We start from the raw sequence: 22,423 nt of genomic DNA, 5'->3' as shown, positions 1-22,423 counted from the left end.
CTTCCCTGGGACTCCCGATAAAGGTGGAAGGCAGGAGGGGCAAGTCATCCTTCTCCTCTCTGAGGGGACCCACTTTCTTCCTTGAGATTGTTTCCATTTTTATTTTCCTATTCCTTCTAATAAAACTCATACCTGCTACTCTGAGTGCCATGTCTAAAATCTTTTGGCATGATTGAAAGAATCAGGGTGGAGAACAGGTCTCCATGGCTGGTTGCCTCAGTTTCAGGGTAGGCCTCTGCCCAGTAACCAAACCACTGGGATTTCCTGAGTGATAGATCTTTTGTTATTCATAATAACAAATAAGCACCTTTGGTAACTTCCAGGTTTATAATAATGAGGTTACTGATGTGGGGTTCCCAGATAAGGTTACTGAGGTTGGAGCCAGTCAGCAGAAAGACCAGGTGACAGAGGATTTGAGGTTTGGAACTTTCAGCCTACTCAGTGATGTCTAATGTGGGTGCACTGGAGATCAAGAGCTGCGAAAACTCTTGAATAACAAGATTTGATAAGTGTCTATGTGCTAGGAGGGCCCTTGAATCTCTTTATCTGTATACTGTTTGATAAACTGGCAACGTTAATAAGCATTTCCCTGAATTCTGAGAGCTGGCGAAGCAGATTCATTGAATCCTGGAGGAGGTCCTGGGCACCCTTGTTTGTATCCAGTTGGTCACAAGTAGAGTGGCCTGGACTTGCAATCCACAGCTGCAGAGGGCCAGTTGTTTGGGACTGAACCTTCATCCTGCGGGATCTGACACTGTTATCAGGTAGACATATATGAATTGAATTGAGCTATAAGACATCCATTCATCTTCTGAATGTGTGGGGTAATAGCTATTCCCCAGCCACAAACATCTGGTTACATAAATGCTTTGTGTCGAGTGTGACAATAGAGGGAGAAAATGTTTCTTTTCTTTTTTTAAAAACCTGTCATCAATTCCTTTTAAAGGAGCATATAATGTTTTGTGGATGGACTATTATATATGATAATCCTGCAATATCCATGGAGGAAGGGTTCCAGGACCCTGTTGGATACTAAAATCTGAGGATGCTCAAGTCCTTCATACCAAATAGCATGGTATTGCATATAATCCATGAACATCCTCTGGTATAGCTTAAATCATCTCTAGATTATTTGTAATCTAATGAAATGTAAATGTTATGTAAAGAGTTGTTAAACTATGTTGTTTAGCAAATATTTATAAGAAAAAAAGTCTGTACACATTTGGTACATATGCAACCATCATAGGCTTAACTATATAGCTCATGTCATCTTCAAGAATTCACAGCCAGCAGACTATAATCATTTGGTTATAGCACTCTATGAGTTCACTTCAAAAACAGCTGTATCTTTGAATATGCTGATTCACATTCAAGCTCTATAAGAAAACTCATGAAAATAAAAGTAAGTTTTTATATGTACACATACATACACACTGTTGGGTCCTCTAATAGTTGTGTTAATACAATGATTTTTTTTTATTTGGATAATACTTGTATATTTGGAAATGAAGGTTACCCTTTCTGTGGATTTTACCAGTCTTTGCCACATTTAAAAAAAATCTTACAAATTTTTTATTGAATTAGTCAGGAAGACCCTCTAGAAATATTTGTTGTTAAAAACAAGGAGATTCTCTGGAAGAGTGGTCCAGAGTTTTCCAGGACACGCATTCTCCACAGCACGGTCCATTTTAGTGTTGATCGTTGCTGTCAGTCCACTTCATCAGAGAAGGCTTTGGTTTCTTCACAGAGTCTGATGTGTGCATCTGTTTTTCAGAGCATCAGTTTCCTCAGAATGCAGTTATTAGAACCTTGGGATTTTCTTCTCTCTGTATTGAGTTTCTTGATCTCCTCCAACATCTGAACCTGAAAATAAAACAGATGCTAAAGGAAATTAAAAATTCAAGATCCTCCTCAAAAAAGCTGAACTGACAAGGAAAAACCATTCTTTGATTAATGACGGAGTATTTGAACTCAAATTGAAGAGTCTCATCAACATAGATCTAGTACTTGATTTTGAACATCTTGGTTATTTTCTTAATTAAACATAGAACTTAAATTCTTTCAAGATATTCCTGAGGAAAGGATAAAGGGTTAACTTGAAGTTCTTGTACAATTAAAGTTGATATTGAAGTAGTTTTATCATTTTAAAAAACTTACTAAAAATGGCTCTTTCACTGTACTTATTCTTTCAGGGATCAGAATCCTTTTCACTTATGGACTTATCTTTATCATAGTTAGGCACTAAAAACACGTTATCTTCTTTTTAAATTTTTTTTTTAGTTATAGTTGGACACAATACCTGTATTTTATTTATTTATTTTTACATGGTGCTGAGGAGTGAACCTAGTGCCTCGCACATGCTAGGAGAGTGCTCTACTGCTGAGCCACAACCCCAGCCCCTAAAAACACTTTATCTTATATAACCTCAAAACAACCATGTGAAACATTCTCATACAATGGACAGGAGTACTGAGTTAAGGAAACGTCAATGATCTGCTCAGATTTATGCAGCAGATGTAGCATTTGAGGCAGATTCACCTTAAAATCTTAGCTCCTGCAAACCATTAATCTTTTAAACATTTGCCAAGCTGTGGTATCATAGAAAGTTGTTTGGTCTTTATCTCTGGTTCCTGACACAGAGCTCCTAAATGCTAAATATCCTGTAATTTTCTGAGGGATGGGGTGATAATTATGACTTTTGTTCCACAGAGACAACTCTTGGCAAGGCCCTTAGCTAGCTTCAGGATGGGGGCTGGTTACCAGGAAGATCACACCTTGATTCAGGAGTCTGAAACTTTTAGCTCCCACTCTTTCAACCTCTGAGGAGAGGAGAGGCAATGGAGATAAGGCTAATAATAATCTATCAAGCTAAGGGTTGGTTCAGAGAACTTCTGAATTGTTGAACTCCATGTGCCAGGAGAGTAGCATCTCCCAGCTCCACGTAGCCAAAAGCTCCTATATTCAGGACCCTTCCAGATCTGTCCCTAATCACTAGATCTGGCTACTCATTGCAACCTTTATCATAAACTTCTCAAAGTAAATAAGGTGTTTTTCCAAGATCTGAGAGTTATTCTAGCAAACCCAAGGAGGGAAATGATAGGAACCCCAGACTTTGTAACCAAGTGGGTAACTTGTGATTTTCATCTGAAGTGAGAGTAATATTGTGAGACCAAATGAGCTTTAAACCTGTGAAGTTTGACACTGACTTTATGTACTGTCAGAATTGAACTGAAATTGTAGGACATCCCATTGATAGGTGTCAGAATTAGTTGATAGATGAAAGAAAAACCTCATACAATCTCATCAAAATATAATGCCAAACTGTTTTATTTTGCAATTCTTAATGTGGATAAATAAATTTTTATGTGTATATTGGATGCTTCCATTTCATCACTTTTTTTTTTTGTTTGGTTTTTGAGACAGAGTCTTCCTACATTGCTCAGGCTGGGCTCAAATTCATTATCCTCCTGCTTCAGCCTCCTGAGTGGCTGGGACTATAGGGGTGTCACCATCTTCTGTCAATTGCCTGTTTGTGTCCTTTACCAGTTTTCCTACTGAGTTGTTTGTATTTTTCCAGTGATTAGTAACAATTTTTTTGTATATTAACCCTATGTCTGTATTTTATGTTATAATTTTTTTTTTCTGTTCTGGGGATTGAACCTGAGGCAGTCTACCATTCAGTTACATCCCTGTGCTCTCATTGTTTAAAGAGAGAGAGAGAGAGAATTTTTTAATATTTATTTTTTAGTTTTCGGTGGACACAACATCTTTATTTTTATGTGGTGCTGAGGATCGAACCCAGTGCCCTGCGCATGCCAGGCAAGTGTGCTACCGCTTGAGCCACATCCCCAGCCCCAATATATATATATATTTTATTTTGAGACAGGGTTTCACCAAGTTCTCAGGGATGTGAAAATTGTGATCCTCCTGCCTCAGCTTCCTGACTAGCTTGGATTACAGGTGTGTGCCACTGTACCTGACCCTTTAAAGCTCTTTGATTTTTCATATTATGTTAGAAGACAGATCTTTTGTAAGGGTTATAAAAAATTCATGTTTTTTAGGTTGGGGTTGTGGGTCAGTGAGAGAATGCTTGCCTAGCATGTGTGATTCTTTGGGTTAAATCCCCAGCACCACATACACACATAAATTTTTTAAAAATTATTTATTTATTCTACAAAAATTTTTTAAAATATGATTTTTTTCTCTTACATTTATGATTTCACATTTTTAGGCCCATTTAAAAAATCTTTTTGGAATTTATCTTGATGTATTTGTTAGAATTCAACCTTTTTATTTTTATTCAGAATATCTAGGTGAATGTTGTAACAACTTTCATTGAATAGTCTAACTTTTCTCCATTGATTGTGAATTGTTGCTTTGTGTCACACACTAAATTCTCAGATTTTCTTGTGTTTTATTCTGAATTCTATCTACTCCCTTGGTGTCTATTACTGTACCATTACCACAGCTTAACAATATGCTTTATCGTCTGATAGAGCTGGACTTATTACTCTTCGTTTTCAGAATCTTCCTAGCTATTCTCTGGTGTTCACTCTTCCTGTCATTTGGTTAGGTTCCACTTACCCTTTCACTTTCTGCATCTGCTCTAAGGTCTCTGGTAGAGTTGCTCCAAAACTTTCAGGGAAAAAAAGGGTGACAATTCCAATCAGGACAGTCAGACTTCCCATGACAATGTAGGGCAGAACTTTGTTGTAGGCACCTGTAAAGAACCGAACATAAAAATATCAGTTAGACACAGATTCCCTGGATGCTCTTAAGAATCATTTTGTAAAGGTGGCAAACAGTAGATATGAGAGCAGTTTTAAATACAAACGTCTTCAGAAGAAAAATAGTCAGCAAAAATAGTCAGCAGATGCCATTGACTGAAGGTCTGTAATCATTTACCTACTTGATTTTGCATTATTGTGAGGTTTCTAATTCTTTCCTGTCAGCCGGTATCTTCCAAGCCACTGGTTAATCATGCATAGCAGATTTTCTGTTGATAGAAGTCTTTGTTTACTAAGTTCTCCTCTTAAGGTATAAGTAATTGGAGATGGAGGGTGGGAGAACATCAAGAGGAAAGAGGTTGACCACTAGGTTTTAGGGAGAGATTCTGGCCATCATAAGTCTGGAATGACCTTGCTTTTGCTCAAACCAGCAGGCTGCAGTGGAAGGTGAGGTCCACAGAGTCATGATTTTTTTTTTTTTTTTTGTGGTATTGTAGATTGATCCCAGGGCCTTACTCATGCTGGATGAGCTCTCTACTGCTGAGCCACATCCCCATCCCTTTTTATTTTATTTCTAGACAAGGTCTCACTAAGTTAAACTTGTGGCTCTCCTGCCTCAGCCTCCAGAGTAGCTGGGATTATAGGTGTGTGCTACCATGCCTGGCTCCATGAGATGCTTTAAAAAAATCTAAGTAATATATTTAATTCAGTTTAAAACAATAAATGAGGGGCTGGGGACATGGCTCAAGTGCTCCCCTAGCATGTATGAGACACTGGGTTCGATTCTCAGCACCACATAAAAATAACACGAAGAAGTTGTGTCCACCTAAAACTAAAAAATAAATTTAAAAAATAAAACAATAAATGATAAATGTTGGGCACATTCTGTGAAAGCACTGTGCCTGGATTTAGGTGTTTTTTTTTTCAGCATTTACATGTCTGAGTTTTATATGTAATAGGATCAATCACTCCACCTCTTCTTTAGTGATGTTGCTAGGACAGGAGAGTAATGAATCTTGATTTTACTTCTCTTCTGCATACAGTGTTTATAGAGGAACACCACACCTATGTATATATAATATTTTATTTGACTTAAAACAAGAAAAACATTAATCCCAAGGCTTATCTGAGGCCTCTGTATTGCTACTAGGAGTAAATATCGTGGAGTTGAAAGCTCCTTTTTGAACTTTGTTTCTCATGTACCAATGGCCCACCACTGGACCATCTAAGCAATAGCATGAAATTATAGAGAAGAACAGAGGAGAAATGACACCACTCTGTGTGATAGGTGATCTCAGGTGTGGTTCAGAGCAGCTGTGCAGAGTATATTTAAGTTAGGAAAATGTTTCTTTTTCGCTGATAATTTAGAGTGTGCATATTATCTCAGAAATTGTGTCTTTGGGGTGTAGGTACACATGTTTGTATGTTTGAACCAGTAGGTAACTAAACGATGACTAGGAAGAATTAGGAGGAATATCCACATTTCTCACCAACAGAGTCCTTAATGAAGACAAGGCTCGAAATGCCAAATCCTATATCCCAAAGAAGATACTACTAAAGTTCCTCTGTGGTGTTATTCCAAATTGATTTATTCAGTTATATAAAAACTAAAATTTTCTGCGTTACAAAAAAAATCATAAAGTCAAAATGCAAATGATAATCTAGGGGAAATGCTTTCAACATATATACAGAAGGCTAATTTCCTTCCATTGCAAAGAGCTCACGCAAATGGAAGGACAGCAGAATAAAATAGACATTATTATTGCTGTAGGTATATACGTGACTGCATGACCAATGTAATTCTGCAACCTGCACACTCAGAAAAATGAGAAATTATATCCCATATGATTCAAATGTATGATATGTTAAGATCATTGTACTTTCATGTGTAACTAATTAAAACAAATTAAAAAAATAAATTTAAGAAAAAGAACTCTCAGAAGAATGGGCAAGAGACATGAGCAGTTAGTTCATTGAAAAATAAATGGGAGGGCCAATAAATATATGAGTAAATACTCAACAACATTTAAAATTAAAGATATAAAAATGAAAGCAAGTGATGTCAATATTTCATATATCAGATGACCAATGATTTAAAAATTGTATAGTCCCCATTGGTGGTGAAGGTATGGGGAAACAACTACTCTCATCTACTAATAATTAGGTTATTTATTGGCACAATATTTAGAGTTAAATTTGGTAAAATGTATGATATGTTAAAATGGCATTGTTCCAGCAAGATTACTTCTATGAATCCAAATATATGTAAAAAAAATCATAAACGGTGTAGAAGCATAGGGGAATATTCCTTGCAATGTAATTTTGTATAGGGTGAACATCCCTGATCCAAAATGCTTGGGACCAGAAATATTTCAGAGATTTTTGGATTTTGGAATAAACTTCACCAGTTGAGCATTCTTATTTGGAAAGTCTGAAATCTGAAATGTTCCCAGATCCAAGCATTGGTGCTCAAAAAGTTTTAGAGTTTGGAACATTTTAGAATTTGGACTATTCACATTGGAAATGCTCAAATGTAATAGCAAAAACCTGGAAATGGCCTTAATGTCCATCCATGGACTAAATGTATGATATGTATATCATACATGTATACATAGTTTATATAAGTTAAGATATATACATAGTATTTACTAAAAAGAAGGTAAAAGAGTACTTATATCCATTTGAAAGGATACTTTGAGACAATATCAAATTTAAAAGTTATAATTTATTTTTGTGCTTAAAATATACACATATGTATATGTGAGCACATGTGTGCACTTGCCTGTGTCCTAAGCAAAATTAAACATCTGAATGATTGTTCACAAAGTCACCTGAAATGGTATTGGTTACTTCTAGGGCTATTTGGGGAGCTGGGAGAGGAGAGGTGAACTTGTACTTTTCCCAATGTTTTCTATACTGCTTGAATTTTTCAAAATGAAAATCTACTACTTTTATTTTTAAAACTAAAGACAGAACAAACAGACAAGATGCATCTCACCAAGGTAAACAAAGTAGGGAGCAATGATGCTGCCCACCCTGGAGGCCATGGAGGTGATGCCCACCGCCATGTTCCTGACCAGGGTGGGGTAGAGCTCTGCAGTGAAGACATACAGCATGGAGAAAGCAGAGGTGACCCCAAATTTTCCCAGCATCACCAGACCGATGGACAGGAAGTAGTAATCTGGAAAAGAGGCCCATTGTAAACAGAGGTGCTTTAGACGCATTGTTGCTTTTTGTGTCCTTTGTGCTCTAAAGGGAATATTTTCATTAAGATAAAGTGTTACCAAATAACACTATCTCTTCAAATGTCTGACCAATGGGGATTGGACCAAGATGGAGAGTGACAGGTGGCTTTGTACTTTGCTCCACTGTTATTCTAGATCATAAGGTATCTGGTGACCTTTGTCCGCTTGTCTTCTGTTCGTGACAACAGTTTCATGGCGAGTTGTTAGCAAGTAGAATAGTTCAGTTTAATCTTTAGAGAAAAAGGCCAATCATTTCCATCCTGTTTCTTATTATTAAGAAATACATGTCTATGTATGTTACTATGTATCTTATTGACATAACATTTTTATAATATGAGACAGCTGGACATAGAGGAAAAGGTAAACATGTGCCCCTTTGTGTCCTATTTAATTACCTAAAGATTCAGACCATAAAATTGCTAAATTTATAGTGGAACCACCATGTGTTATCAATTATAACACTTGAACATACACTTCTAGAGAAAAGGTTTGAAGGAACCAAGAAATTAGGAATCAAGAGTGTGACACAAAGAAAGAGGTTTGAGCGTTTGGTCTTTCTTTGAGGAGAATTACCCTCCCCCTTTAATTGGTGGTTTCTGATTCGAACTCTTCTGTTTGAAGGTAGTTGTTTTGAATGCAGAAAACTCCATAGTCCTTGGCTATCACCTGGCTAATTTGATCCATCTCTGATGTTATCAAAGAGCAGTAACTCATAAATGGCCTAGTCAATGGGATGTTCTGGGAAGCTGTTCACCTTGGTTAACTTCTTACCTGCAGGTACCACTTGAATCAAGAGGAGGACACCTCCTCCCCAGAACAGTACCCCAGCTATGATATAACGCCTGGGTAGTGTTCTCAGCAGCAGCCAGGCTGTAATGTAAGCCGGAACTTCAATCAGAGCAGAGAGGAAACAGTTCAGATAGGGATCTCCATGTAAATTAGGAACATTGAGGGACAGACCAAAGTAACCCACTGAGGTTAGCATCCTGAAAGAGGAAAGATAATCAGTCAAAATGGCAAGTGGATAAACAATCTGAATCACTTTAAAATTTTGTCATGATCAAAAGGTTGTCTAGAGCTGGGCTGGGCATGTAGCTCAATGGTGGAATGCTTGCCTACCATGTGCTAGGTCCTAGATTTGATCCCCAGTACAAAAAAATAAAAAAAGACAGAAGTTGTCCAGATCTTAAAGTGTTATATAAAGCCACTAGCCACATATGGCCATTTAAGTTTAAGTAAATTAAAATTGAATTACAAGTTCAGTTCCATCACCCACTCTTTAAGCATTCAATAGCCATGTATGGCTTGTGGCTACCATATTGGGCAACACAAATATAAAACATTTCCATCACTGCACAAAGTTCTATGGGACAGCGCTAGTCTACAGAACTCAGTATTTAACAGGGTAGACTCCCCTGTGCACAAATGTGCAAATTTGTACAAATCATTAACAGTTCTGAAAAGCAGAGGTTATCTGAAGAATGTTTTCAGGAACACTGTTGGATCTCTTTGTACATACTAGGTCAAGCTGAGAAGCACAAGGACAAATCCAAAACAAAACAAAAAATTAAACTTGCTTGCCCTAAGCATCTTAGTACATTCTGTTAGGCATAAGAGCAGCTCAGATGGAATAGTGACTTGTTGGTTATCGGTACCATAGCACCACTGCTAGAGATACACTGCATCAGGGATGCAGGAGATGTGAGAACACAGCTAGGGAGGCCACGTGCCTGGGACACACCTGCTTAATCCAAAAGCAAAAACTCTGACTTAATGAACCACAAAGCAAGATGACTCTAAAAATAGACTGGCTTCAGCCTGAACCTACCAGTTCTGATCATTTTTTTTTTCTTTTTTAATGATGCCACTGTGGGTAGGCAGGTTCTTCTTTTTTACTTCCTCATTTTTAGAAGCTACTTTGTTAAATCTACTCTACAAAGCCAATTCATTATTCCTGTGCCTTAAAGCCACTCATTAGTTTGCTACAAGTGAGTGTGAAAAGCATGTCAAGACTCCAGTTCAACAGGGGGGCTCCAGGTCATTCTTACCTCACTGCTCAATTCCTGTTCAGCATCAGGAAGCAGGAACTCAATTAGCCTCTCTGCTTCAGGTACCAGGGATATCATTAGTCTTTTTTTTTTTTTTTTTCTATAATTGTAGATGGACATCATGTCTTTATTTTATTTATTTATTTATTTTTATGCAGTGCTAAGGATTGAACCCAGTGCCTCACACATGCTAGGCAAGGGGTCTTCTACTGAGTTACAGCCCAGCCCCATAACTAGTCTTAATCCCTTAATGTTAGGAGGGATTAAGAGAATCCTTTCCTTGAGTATCCAAGTACTGCAGACTCAATGTTGCTCCCCCCCTTGTTTTGTTTTGTTTTATATTTAGTCCCATGAATTAAACTGAGGAATTCCCAAATAACTTAGAAATCTATAATTTTTATTTTTCTTCAGGGAAACCCAGGCCTTGCATGTTTCCCTGGATAAGGGAAGGGCAAGGCCTGGGTTTCCCTGAATTAAGGAAAATCAGGTGAATATTTAGATGCTGTGTAACTGCATTTCCAGGTCACTTATTACTTACCACAAAAGCAAAGACATAATGGTTGTTATGGCAATGTTCCAGGTCCTGAACAGGTCCAGAATGTAAACTTTTTGCTGTTTCAAGGAGTTTAGCTCCTGTAGCTAAAATAATGCAAATAACTATGAGATTGGGAAGTAGTAAGGAAGTATCTTGGGTATGGGAAAAACTTATGCATGTGATTCTTACCTTTAATATGCTTACAAATTGCAGGGTAATAAGTGATTTTGCATCTATGATTCTTATCCCAACACTTTAAAATGTTTGCAGCCCTTTGTAGACAGAGGCCTTCAAAATATACAATAGCAGCCCACCATCTCCTTATCATAGTCTGACTTGCAGCTATTGGATGAGGAGGGCCATGTGACCCCAACCACTTGGAGGTCATGTCTGCTTTTTCATAACTTTCTTGTTGTTTCTTAACATCAGAACAGACTCTGATTAACTGAGAGTGTCCTTAGGCAAGTTATAATTTATCTCCTCTGAGATTCAGATTACTTTTCTACAAAATGGGTATATTAACTGGGAGTTCAGAAGATTAAATAAGATCATATATGAAACTTAGCATAATATTTGAACTATAGTAAAAGCCCAATACATCTTAACTATATTATATTATTACTATTGTTATTATTGCTGCACCATTGAGGAAAAGATGCTAGCCATCAGTGGCTAGTGGTTAGTGGCAATTTCTTACTGCTGTCAATAGTTTTCATTTCCTTCATTTTAATTTGCTGATGTTAACTTGTCATGAGTTGTGAATTTTCTATAATTAGGCTGGTTAGAATTGAAGCTAAAATACAAGTTATAAGGCTCTGATGTGAGGGATCTCTTGGAGATAAAGTAGGAGATTTTGTGGTCCTATGGTGTGTGTTCAGTAACAGACTGAGGGAGGAGTTTCTATCAGGAAAGTGAGAGCATCAGGCCTGCGATTGTAGCAGGTGCTCCCCAAATGTCAGTGCCCTTTTTTCCAGGTGCTCAGACACTGACAGCTCACAGCTACACTGCCTTTTACTTCCTGTGCTATTTGGAGAACATGCCCCTAGCAGCATGACCCAGTTATTACAACAAAACAAAGCTGCTGTATGAACTAGTGGGAACTGGAAGTCCTCCTAGAGGTTTTGGGGGTGCCATAGATAGTCAGGACCTGTGGGCAGGCCTGTGTTAACACTTGGTACTTCCACAGGCCCTTGCTAAAATGCAGATTCCCAGGGCCAGGGATGCAGCTCAGTGGTGCAGTGCTTCCCTAGCATGCGTTTGAGCCCCAGCACTGCAATAAACAAACAGACAAACAAATTAATAGGCAAATAAGCAGATTGCCAGGTCCCACTCTGGGCCTGCTCCCTATGATTCTTCCATAGAAATCAGAAGCCTGGGAATCTGTATATTTAAAACCACTTGAGTGACTGTGATAAATAGCCAATTTGGAAACCTCAGGACAAAAATATTTTGTATCCAGTGGTTGTCTCTGGTCTGGATCCTGCCACCCAGAGTCTCTGGATCAGGCATGTGAGCAGGTTGAAGGTGCTTCTTCTGAAACCAGGGGAGCTCCAGATTGTTTCCCAAGATGATACTACTCTCTCTCTCTCTCTTTTTTCTGTCCAATATAATGCTACTGCCCTTAACATGAAGTAAAAAATCACATCTTTTTATAGCATGCACTTTGACACCAAAGAGACGTAGGTTGTAACTCCTAAGAGCTGTTGATTCCAGGTGAATCACTTAATTTCTCTGTGCCACAGTTTCCTCTCCTGAAAAATGGAGCTAACAGCAGTACCTACTAACAATATGGGGAGTATGAGTATCTAACATGAGGTGAATATAGTGCTTGGCATCTAATAGGGTCTTCCTCATTGTGAATGGGCCTCTGCAGGTCCTGCTAAAGAGGATCCTATAGGATGATGAACAGGGGAGATGACTGGGCCTTGGGAAGGCACAAGTTGCCTCTCCCTCAGTGGGCTTGTCTAGTTCAGGAAGAAATGAGACTCAATCCCGAGCGTGTTTGGACACAGGATTTTATTCTTATTTGTTCATAAGTATATATCTATTTGATGATGCTTTCATCTTTCTCTTAGCAATTAGTCTGTAAATTTCTTGAAGATAGGAACCAGGCATAAATATCAACAAATACACGGGGAAGCAGGAGTGTTAGACAGTTCCCATGTTATTTTTGTATCCAGTTAAGTTGATTAAGACTGGGAAGGACTTAATTTGAAGGGTGAAAGGACTTAGTCTGAGAGCTTGGATTCATGGCTACTGTAATTAAGCCTATAGCCATGACCAGGAAATCTGCTTTTGGAAAAGGTCCTGTTAGCCAGAGACAGAAGAAGCCCTCTGGTAGAGCACTGGCAAGGCCACTGTCCTCCACAGAGTTCTGCTTCCTGGGGCAGCCAGTAGGGCTGATTTTAGTGCATGACATGCGTAACTCTGCTGCAGCCATCATAGTCTTCTTCAGGAGTCCCGAGAGTCTCTGGTCCTTCTCTTAGCCAGGAATGCCCTGCCCCATCCTTTCTATTCAGCTAAGTGAATCCTGCTGTCCTCCTGCTCTGGACCTGCTTCTTCAGTCCTTGGGCCACCCTGCCTTCTTTCTCTGTACTGTTAGCACAGGGTCCATTCCTTAGCATTTCCTCTCTTATCATTTTCCTTTCATGGAATCCTCTTGCTTTCTTAATGACATTCTATTATTTTAAAATTATATTCTTATTTTTCTTGTTTTCTCTGAGAGCCAGCACTGCATGGTGACAGCATGTTCTCACTATCAAGACGCATGACTGCCTCCATGGAATACCATCTTTCCCTTGTAGCCAACCTGCCTGTCAGGGCCGAGGGTGGTGTGAACCCTGAAACTGTGCTCTCAGATCTAATGGCCTTAGGCCTGATACATAGCCAGACAAAAATGTGCATAGCTTTCTCACAGGCTTTGGTAAGATTCAAGGCACAGTGCAGAACCCAGGGTGGACTAGCCCTCAAAACATTTTCTCCACTTAATCTGGACATTTAAAAATCATCAGTACATAGCTATGTCAACAAAAAATTGAAGACCAACTTGCAAATCAAGAGGAAATATTTGCTAAGCAATTTACCTGTATTGCTTGCACTTAATACTTTTTGGTTGATGCAGACTGAAGCCAGACCTTTGCTAGGCAAGCACTCTACCACTGAGTTACATCCCCAGCTACTGCAGTGAATTCTTAAATGGCTCTTTAAGATGGATTTTTAAAAAATTTTATTTAAGAGACAAGTTCTTGCTACATTGACCAGACTAACCCCAAATGCCTAGGCTTGAGATCCTCCTGCTTCAGCCTCTACAGTGGCTGAGACTACAGGTGCACACCACCATATCCAGCTGGATTTCATCTCAGAACATAATCATGATTGTGTTCCTTCTGGCTAGTACAGAATCTGGTTCATAGTTGACACTTAACAAATGAAATTCCATAAGATCAAGAATGCAGAGCTGATCTTAAGAGGAAACATCTGCAAATACTTACCTCTGCAGGATCAAATATCACAGCTGGTGCAACTATATTGTTCATCTTTGCAGCTCTTTGGATGATAGCTTCAGCCTCTTTAAATCTTCTCTGGGATATTAGCCATCGGGGAGATTCAGGAATAAACCTAGAAGTCATTTTTAATAGTTTATAATCTTTCACAACAGCAGGATTTGATACTATTAACTGTAAGCTTCCCTAGGATCATTTAATTTTATAAAATTCCAGTTTGTATTCTTTAAAATTTTTTATTTTAATTGATTAATTTATTTTGGTACTGGGGATTGAGCCCAGGGCACTCTACTATTAAGCCACATCCCTAGTCCTTTTTGTTTTTTATTTTGAGACAAGGTTGTTGAGGCTGGCCTTGAACTTGTGATCCTCCTATTTTAGCCTTCTGAGTTGCTGGGATTATGGGCATGCATCACTGTGCACTGGCTAAATTTTTGTTTCTAACTGATACATAGTACATACATACTATACATATTTCTGGGGTACAGTGTGACATTTCAATTAGTGTAGACAATATGTAATAATCAGGTGGTCTTTTTAAAGACCACTGGGTGCAAGCCTTCACGAGATGTCCACTGGATCTTAGAAATAAATAAAAATACCCTCAAGTTTTAAACTTCTGATTGAATTGCAGGATTGATCATCAGTTGTGCTTGAGACCAGGACCAGATCATAAGGATAACCTTAATTGTGGGTATGTTTAAGCTATGGCAGCTGCAGAAGGCCAAAATTCAATGACCGGTGTAGCTCTAAGGGGTACTGTAAATGCCTCAAGAGAGGAGAATATCTTTTTTGGTGAATTCATTCCTCTCAGATCATAGGGACCCAGGTAGTGATGTTGCAAGTTTCTTGGGTAAAGGATGGCTGGGGCATTTGTATTCCTTAAGTGTTTATTTTCTGCATTCAGAGGGAAAGTTGAGGGCACTGGCACCACCTATGGGCTGTCCCTATGGCTTACAGCAGGTTTCTAGGTCAGCCAGAGTACCCAAACCAGTTTTTGGGAGATGAGCTCCCATGGTTTCTTTCCTGTTTTATTTTTTTTCCCCAATATCTAAAAACATAATTTAAAAAATTAAATAGTCCATATACATTGATAATAGATGTTCAAACACAGCTACAAATATAAGACTGTTCTTTCCTGTCTTTCATTTCTCAGACTCTTTTAGGCATTCCCCTGCCAAATCTTGTTTTCCTAACCTAAGGATAACTCAGTTATCCTAGAAAATAAATTACAAGTAGCAGGTACAAAGGTCTCCTCTAAGTAATAGGCCCCAAAGCTGCACTGGGAATTATCTCACAGCAAAACTAATACATCTGATGTATTAGATGGCCAATGACCAGCCTACTTAGCACATGGGTTGGAAAATGTGCCCAGTTTGCATTTTTCAGAATATGTTCTTAGTTTGTCCCTGTAGAAACTTGTGTTGATATTGTCAGTGACCCCCAGTCATCAGAGCTGTGCAGTCTAGTAAAACTTCCAGAATGTCTTATATCTGTGTTGTCCCCAAAGCCACTAACTACATATTGAGCTAATATATAACTAGTGTGACTGAAAGGATGAAAGTGTAACTCTATTTGCTTTTAATATTAATTTTAATATAAATAACTACACAGGTTGGTGGCTGTATAGAATTAGAGGTTTTACTACAAGGCCATATTTCATGGACACCTTTACTGAGCAGTATCTTTCCCCAACTAGGTTATGCTTAGAAATGTCCTGCCTTCCACCAACAGAGTAGAGGAAGGGCACTGAGATGCAGGAAGGAGGGCAGGACATGGGGAAAGATGGGGGAATGAAATCTACCAAATTATGCTATATTCATATATGAATATACCACAATGAATCCTGCATGTATATAATTATAATGCACAAATTAAAACAATATAACAATAATGTAAGGGAGATCATAGAACAGAGCAAGCAGATGAGGGAGGAAGGTAAGTAGAGAAATGAAAGGTTCTGTGGAATGAGATTGATCAAATTATGTTATGTGCATGTTTGAATATGACGTAATAAATTCCACTATTGTGTGTAACTATGACACACCAATGAAAAACAAAGAAATATCTTTCTTTCTTTCTTCTAATTTCTAATATTTAGCCAGCCAGAAATTGCTAAGACTTCTCTACTGTTCATCTATGGTTTCTTTCCCCACCCCATCCCCACCTACTATACTCCACACACACTTGTGGCCACTTCCTGCCAAAATTTTTAAAGGGAATTTGGGACATTTTAAAAAAAGTCCTAAGCAGCCAGGCATGGTGGCACATGCCAGTCATCCCAGTGATGCAGGAAGCTGAGCAGGAGGATTGCAAATTTGAGGCCAGCCTCACAATTTAGCAAAATCCTGTCTCAAAATAAAATGTAAAAAGGACTGCGGATATGGGGGAAAAGGCACACTCATACATTGTTGGTGGGACTCCAAATTGGTCCAATCAATCTGGAAAGCTGTATGGAGATTCCTTAGAAAACTCGAAATGGAACCACCATTTGACCCAGCTATCCTACTCCTCGGTCTACACCCCAAGGACTTAAAATTAGCATACTATAGTAATGCAGCCACATCAGTGTTCATAGCAGCTCAATTCACAATAGCTAAACTGTGGAAGCAACCTAGATGCCCTTCAATAGATAAATGGATAAAGAAACTGTGGTACTATGGACTATTACTCAGCATTAAAAGAGAATAAAACTATGGCATTTGCAGGTGAATGAATAGAGTTGGAGAATATCATGCTAAGCAAAGTAAGCCAATCCTAAAAAAATCAAAGGCCGAATATTCTCTCTGATAAGTGGATACTGATCCATAATGTGGAGTGGGTAGGCATGGGGAAAATGGAGGAACTTTGACTGGGCAAAGGGAAAGGAGGGTAGGGAGGGGGCATGGGGGCAGGAAAGATGGTGGAATGAGATGGACATCATTACCCTAGGTACATATGTGACTGCATATACGATGTGACTCTACATCGTGTACAACCATAGAAATGTAAATTGTGCTGCAATTGTGTACAATGAATCAAAATGCATTCTGCTATCATATATACCTAATTAAATTAAATAAATAAATTTTCAAAAAAAAATGACTGGACATATATAGCCGTAAATCACTCCTTTACTCCTGGGTTCAATTCTCAGTACCCAGAAAGAAAAAAAAAAAGTTCCAAACCACCTTCAGTGGTTCTATGTAGGTTTGACTCCCATTTCCAGCCCAGTGAACTTGTAACAGGGACTTAGTGGCTGCTTTGGCTGAAAATGTTGACTCTTCATTTGAGCCTGCAAATGTCCAGTGGGTAACTAGAATCAGAGTAATGATGTTCATTTCATTCCACCATCTTTCCTGCCCCCATGCACCCTCCCTTGGCACCTCTGCCTCCATTTTGCATCTGTCTCCTTTGCTCTGTATTATTTTCAGAGCCTGGGATTCTAGAAACAACAGGTCTGATTGAGAAAAATCTTGTGATGAGTTGAAACTACCCTCAACCCCAGGAAACAGCAACTTTCTTATTGCAACCAGCTGATAAGTCCCCTCCAGATCAAATCTGAGGCAATGATCAAAAAGATTGCAGTTTAATCAACACTGCTTGACTTACAGACTTCTGGCCCCCTTTCTTATATAGTCTGGGAGCTCACATCAGTAACCCTGAAGATGGGGTGATGACACTGGTCCTCTTGCCTTTGTGATATAGATACACTGATTAAAGTTCCTTTCTAGCCTTCACAACTGCTTTTCTCTTTGATTGGCATCTTGGAATGTGGCAAAACCTAGTCTTTAGGAACCTCCCAGGCTGGGGCTCTCACCCTAAAACTCCAGTAAATGGGGCCCCTGGAATCTCTACTTTTAAATTGCTTTTTTAGTGCACAAAATCTCTTGTCTAGAGATCATTTCCGAAGCTAATAGAGTGCCAAATGAGGTTGCACACTATAATCTTTCTATAGATTTACTTCAAATTAAGCAGGAGTGGGATGTTGCTGGAGAGTATGTCACAATCTGATTAGGCAGCAGGGTACCCAGGACCCTGAAGCAGTCCCTCCTCATCCCAGTCCACTAGCTAATGAACATCATTTTAAGGAAGTCTAGCCCTCAAGAACTAGATGTTCAGAAGAAAGTTGTTTTGGTTTTAGAGGAAAATGAAAAGACTTTAAGATAATGAAAACTTTCAGGATGAGCACTCAGCTCATGAGAGCTGGCCCCCTGCTGCCCTCTGTCTGGGGAAGTCTTGCATCTGGTGCAATGTGCCCATAGCCAGGAGCATGCATGGACCAGCCCATGGGCAATGAAATAAAGAACTCTCCTCAGGGCAGAGTGAGGCAGCTTTGTGTGGAATGAGTCTTCTCTGCTGAAAACTCAGGGGTCTGAACAAGAGCTGCTGCTGCTATGATATGACATCCTGAGGAAAGATCTACTCAAGTGTGTATGGGCCATCAGAGCTCTGCTGTTGTTCTCCTCTCTAATAGCATCATACAACAATAAAATGTATTACAACCGGTTTTAAAAGTACTGATCGCTTAGGCCAAAATGACAACATGAGCCAAAGAACACAGATTATTGAAATAATTTATCTGAAGAGGCAGAAAAAAACCTTTTCATGTGTCTTGAGAGCCCTGTTCACCAACATTTTTCAATAGATTTAGTTAGCACAGGGAGTGTGGAAAGAAGGACCAAGGGTGTGATGATGATAATGATGATGATGACTCTCATTCCAGAAAATTGCTCAGCTTTTGCCAATCTGGGTGCTTTCCTTAGAGGCAGAGTTGTATAGATAATAGCCTCTCCTCATTTACTGACCCTCAGACTGGGTTTCAGAAGAAACTTACACATAAATAAGAGTAACATTTGGCCTTTAAAAAAAAATCTCTTCTCAAATTCCAGGGAATTAAGGGGAAAAAATTCTCCCTCCATACACTAATCCCCACCCCACATATACTTCATGCCAAAAATTTGTGCTGTTAAACTGCACAGTCTTGGAGGTCATAAGAAGACAGTACTACGGAGCAGTCCAACCTGAGCTACCTGGCCAGGCAAGGAGGCCAAGGTGGGCTGTCAACCCCTGTGGTTGCCTAAAAGCTGCAGCAAGAAAGAACATCTGGACAAATCCCCAGCAGGATATGACAGGAAAATCATGAGGTCTCATCTAAATGTGAATTCCAAATAATTATCAAAGAAACTTTTATTAAATAATTTTAATAAGCAATTGTATAAGCAGATAGAAACCAACCAGCTACTACTGGTTCTTTGATTAATGAAACAAACCAAGAAGAATAAATGTGTGTGTGTGTGTGTGTGTGTGTGTGTGTGTGTGTGTGAGAGAGAGAGAGAGAGAGAGAGAGAGAGAGAAATGAAAGAAATCCCCTTTCTTCTTATTTAAATATGAAAATCAAAGAAATGAGACATTATAAAAGACATTCCAAAAAAGGGAGTATGCCTTGGATCTTATTCCATTATTGTTAATTAGTTCCTTCCCCTTAGATATTCCAGTGAGAGTCATATTAGGTAAGACTGAAGCTAGAATCTCCAAATTTTGTAATTCCCATTAACTGTTGGGGAGGTACTGGGGTGGGGGCGGGGTCAGCTCAGTAGTATAGTACTTGCCTAAAATGCACAACTTCCTGGGTTCAATCTCCAGTGGTGAGGAAAAAGAGTTAGGGACTGTGGGAGAAGAGAACACTTCTTTAACTTCTCTTTAAACAAAAGTAATCCCTCCAAGTATCCAAGTAGATAAGCAGGAGCACCTTAGATGCCAATCATCATAAGTAATTAAGTATTTCTTGGTATCTGTGTGGCCTTGGTTCCAGGACCCCTGCAGGTATAAAAATCCTAAGATTTTCATGTCCTTTATATAAAATAGTACACTGTATGCATATAATCTGCACACCTTATCCTGTATACCTTAAATCCCCTCTAGGTTACTTATAATACCTAATATAATATCTAATATAATTAAATGTATATATTTATATATATAAATATAATAAATAAATAAATAATGTAAATATATAAATAAATAAAATTTATTTATTTATTTGGGTGCCGGGCATTGAACCCAGGGTCTTGTGCATGCTAAGTATGTGTGCTACCACTGAGCTATCTCCAGCCCATTAAATCCTGATACAATTAAATACAGTGTAAATAGCTGTTGTTATATTGTATAGTTCAGGGAATAAGGACAAGAATAAAGTCTGTACTTATTCAGTATAGATGCCTTTTACCAAAAAAAAAAAAAAAAAAAAAATCCTCTGTTGATTGAATCTGTCTGTGGGTGCAGAACACACAGATACAGAAGACTCACTGTACAGTAGCTGAATAGAGAAAGAGATTTTCTTTTTTAAAATTTTTAGTTGTCAATGGATACAAAACCTTTATTTTATTTATTTATTTTATGTGGTGCTGAAGTTCAAACCCAGTGCCTCACATGTGCTAGGCAAGCGCTCTCCCACTGAGCTACAACTTCAGCCCAAGAAAGAGACCTTCTAGAGGACAAAGTATCAAAGGCAGAGGGCAGAGTTAAAAACAAAATCCGACCATACCATCTCCACCAACAACCTCGACCAACAACAGACGAGAGCCAGGAGACTCTGGGAGGGGATCAGAATCCCCCCAGAAGAGGGCTTTGTAGGGTAATAATCAAAACCCAGCAGTCTGGGCCCACCCACGAAGAGACAGAAACTCTCCAGGCTTGGGCTTGAAGGCAGCCACCTCAGGTTGCAGTGGGCCTGGCTGGGAACAAGTGAATCACACTCACCACCACAGTGGGACACACAGCACCCCGGGCACTGTCAGTGCCAGCAGCAGCATCCGCCAGTCTCTGATGAAGTAAGCAAACAGTGGCAGCACCATGTAGCCCACGGCAAAAAACGTGCACACGCCTAACGTGGAGAATATAATACGAACTGACTTGCCAAGAATTTCAGTTCCTGTTCAAAACAAGGGAGGAGTGTTAGCATTTTAACCTCACTTTAAGATTGGCCTTATATGTCATTATCTGGATGTTGGAGTTCACACTACGACCACGTAGAAAAGGGGAAAGGTATTTGTTCATGGCCCAGAGCAGGAGTGGTCAGGGTGGGGGAAGATGGGAGGAGATCCAGGATGTATCTACTTATGGAAGGAATTCCCCAAAATGTTTAAAGGAGCCATAGATTTGCATTTGCAGAGTGTGTGAGAGGATTGTACCAGGAATGGAACCCAGGGCCTGGCCCTTGCTAGGCAAGTGCTCCACTGAATTACATCCATAGCCCTTTTTTCCTTTTATATTTTGGAACAGGATCTCACTAAATTGTCCAAGCTGGATTCAAACTTGAGATCCTTCTGCCCAAGCCTCTTGAGTAGCTGGGATTACAGGTGTGCACTACCATGCTCAGCTAGATTTGTGTTTTTAAAAGCCATTTCATGTCCTAGGACTATCTTAACTACCCCCAGGAGGTAGTCCCTTCTGAGAATGATGCATATTTATAATAAGAGACTCAGAGAGAAGCAGAGAGAACTTCTTGTCCAAGAGACTCAGGTGGCTCTTCTGAGGGGCTGCCTGTCCCATGTGTCTCATTTGTAAGTAAACAGACATTGGCCCATGGGGAAACAGTGGAGGGCTCTCAGTTTCCAGCCCCAAGAAACAATAAACAGGAGCTGGCTCTGGAGATGCACGGAGCAGGCCCCCAGCACCAGGGCTGACTTCCCCCACAGAGATAGCCCCAGGCAGATACAGTCCTCTCAGACTGAGAACAAAAGAGAAGGAACTGTTCTGCTACCCCTGCAGGTGGCATCCCTGGAGCTGGACACACTCCCAGTGAAGTAGACAGTTTTCCCAGAACAGTATAAAGGCCCAAGATCTCGTGGTGTTGGGCACTGTCTGCCACAGGAATTGCTGGAAACCCTGGGCTGCTGCTCTGCACAGCACCACAGGGGACCCTTGGTGCCAGTTACTCCAGAGTTGTTGCCTGGTCTTTGGAATTCTTGGATGGAAATGAGGAGGCCAAGCACAAGCTCCTTGTCATAGTGCTCCAGAAGCCACTCTTGTTTCTTTGCCTCAAGGGCAGAGATCTAGCCAATAGCAACAGTTCTGCCTTTTGTTTGGGATTTGCCCACACTACAGAGAAGAAGTAGCCCAGAAAATAAAGCACAGATAATTCAAAGAACATTTAGTTTGGCTCTCAAGAGAGATTTTCTTAACCACATTTATGGGGCCCTAGCACAGGCTAAAGAATGAATTCCAGAGAAGCAGCATTTGCTGCTGGTGTCCTAGCAACCACTGCCTACCTGTCCCAACCCATCCCATTCACTCTCCCTCACTCATCAGAATGGAGCCACCGGCCTCAGTGATTCTCTCTTGAGCAACTTTACTACTTAAAAAGCCAGATGGATAGAGACTG

The 22,423-nt window shown here is 39.6% G+C and overlaps 1 protein-coding gene across 2 annotated transcripts in view; it reads right to left on the bottom strand.

Moving 5' to 3' along the window:
- Positions 1-1,781: 1,781 nt before the first annotated feature.
- LOC143399050 (solute carrier family 22 member 4) overlaps positions 1,782-22,423 on the bottom strand; it is a 47,743-nt gene continuing 27,101 nt past the window's right edge. Inside the window, exons 4-10 of one of the 2 annotated variants that reach the window (XM_076855765.2) lie at positions 20,800-20,971; positions 14,047-14,173; positions 10,559-10,659; positions 8,744-8,958; positions 7,726-7,908; positions 4,585-4,720; positions 1,782-1,863 (exon numbers count right to left, since the gene is read on the bottom strand). In XM_076855765.2, the coding sequence (XP_076711880.2) occupies positions 1,788-1,863; positions 4,585-4,720; positions 7,726-7,908; positions 8,744-8,958; positions 10,559-10,659; positions 14,047-14,173; positions 20,800-20,971 (1,010 nt within the window). In that variant the 3' untranslated portion in view covers positions 1,782-1,787. The remainder of the gene's footprint in view (positions 1,864-4,584; positions 4,721-7,725; positions 7,909-8,743; positions 8,959-10,558; positions 10,660-14,046; positions 14,174-20,799; positions 20,972-22,423) is intronic. The other variant, XM_076855766.2, reaches the window with a different exon arrangement.

This window comes from Callospermophilus lateralis, chromosome 5, assembly GCF_048772815.1.
Source record: "Callospermophilus lateralis isolate mCalLat2 chromosome 5, mCalLat2.hap1, whole genome shotgun sequence".
NCBI lineage: Eukaryota > Metazoa > Chordata > Mammalia > Rodentia > Sciuridae > Callospermophilus > Callospermophilus lateralis.
Note: the sequence above shows the minus strand (reverse complement) of the source record. Positions and strands in the feature narration are given on the sequence as shown.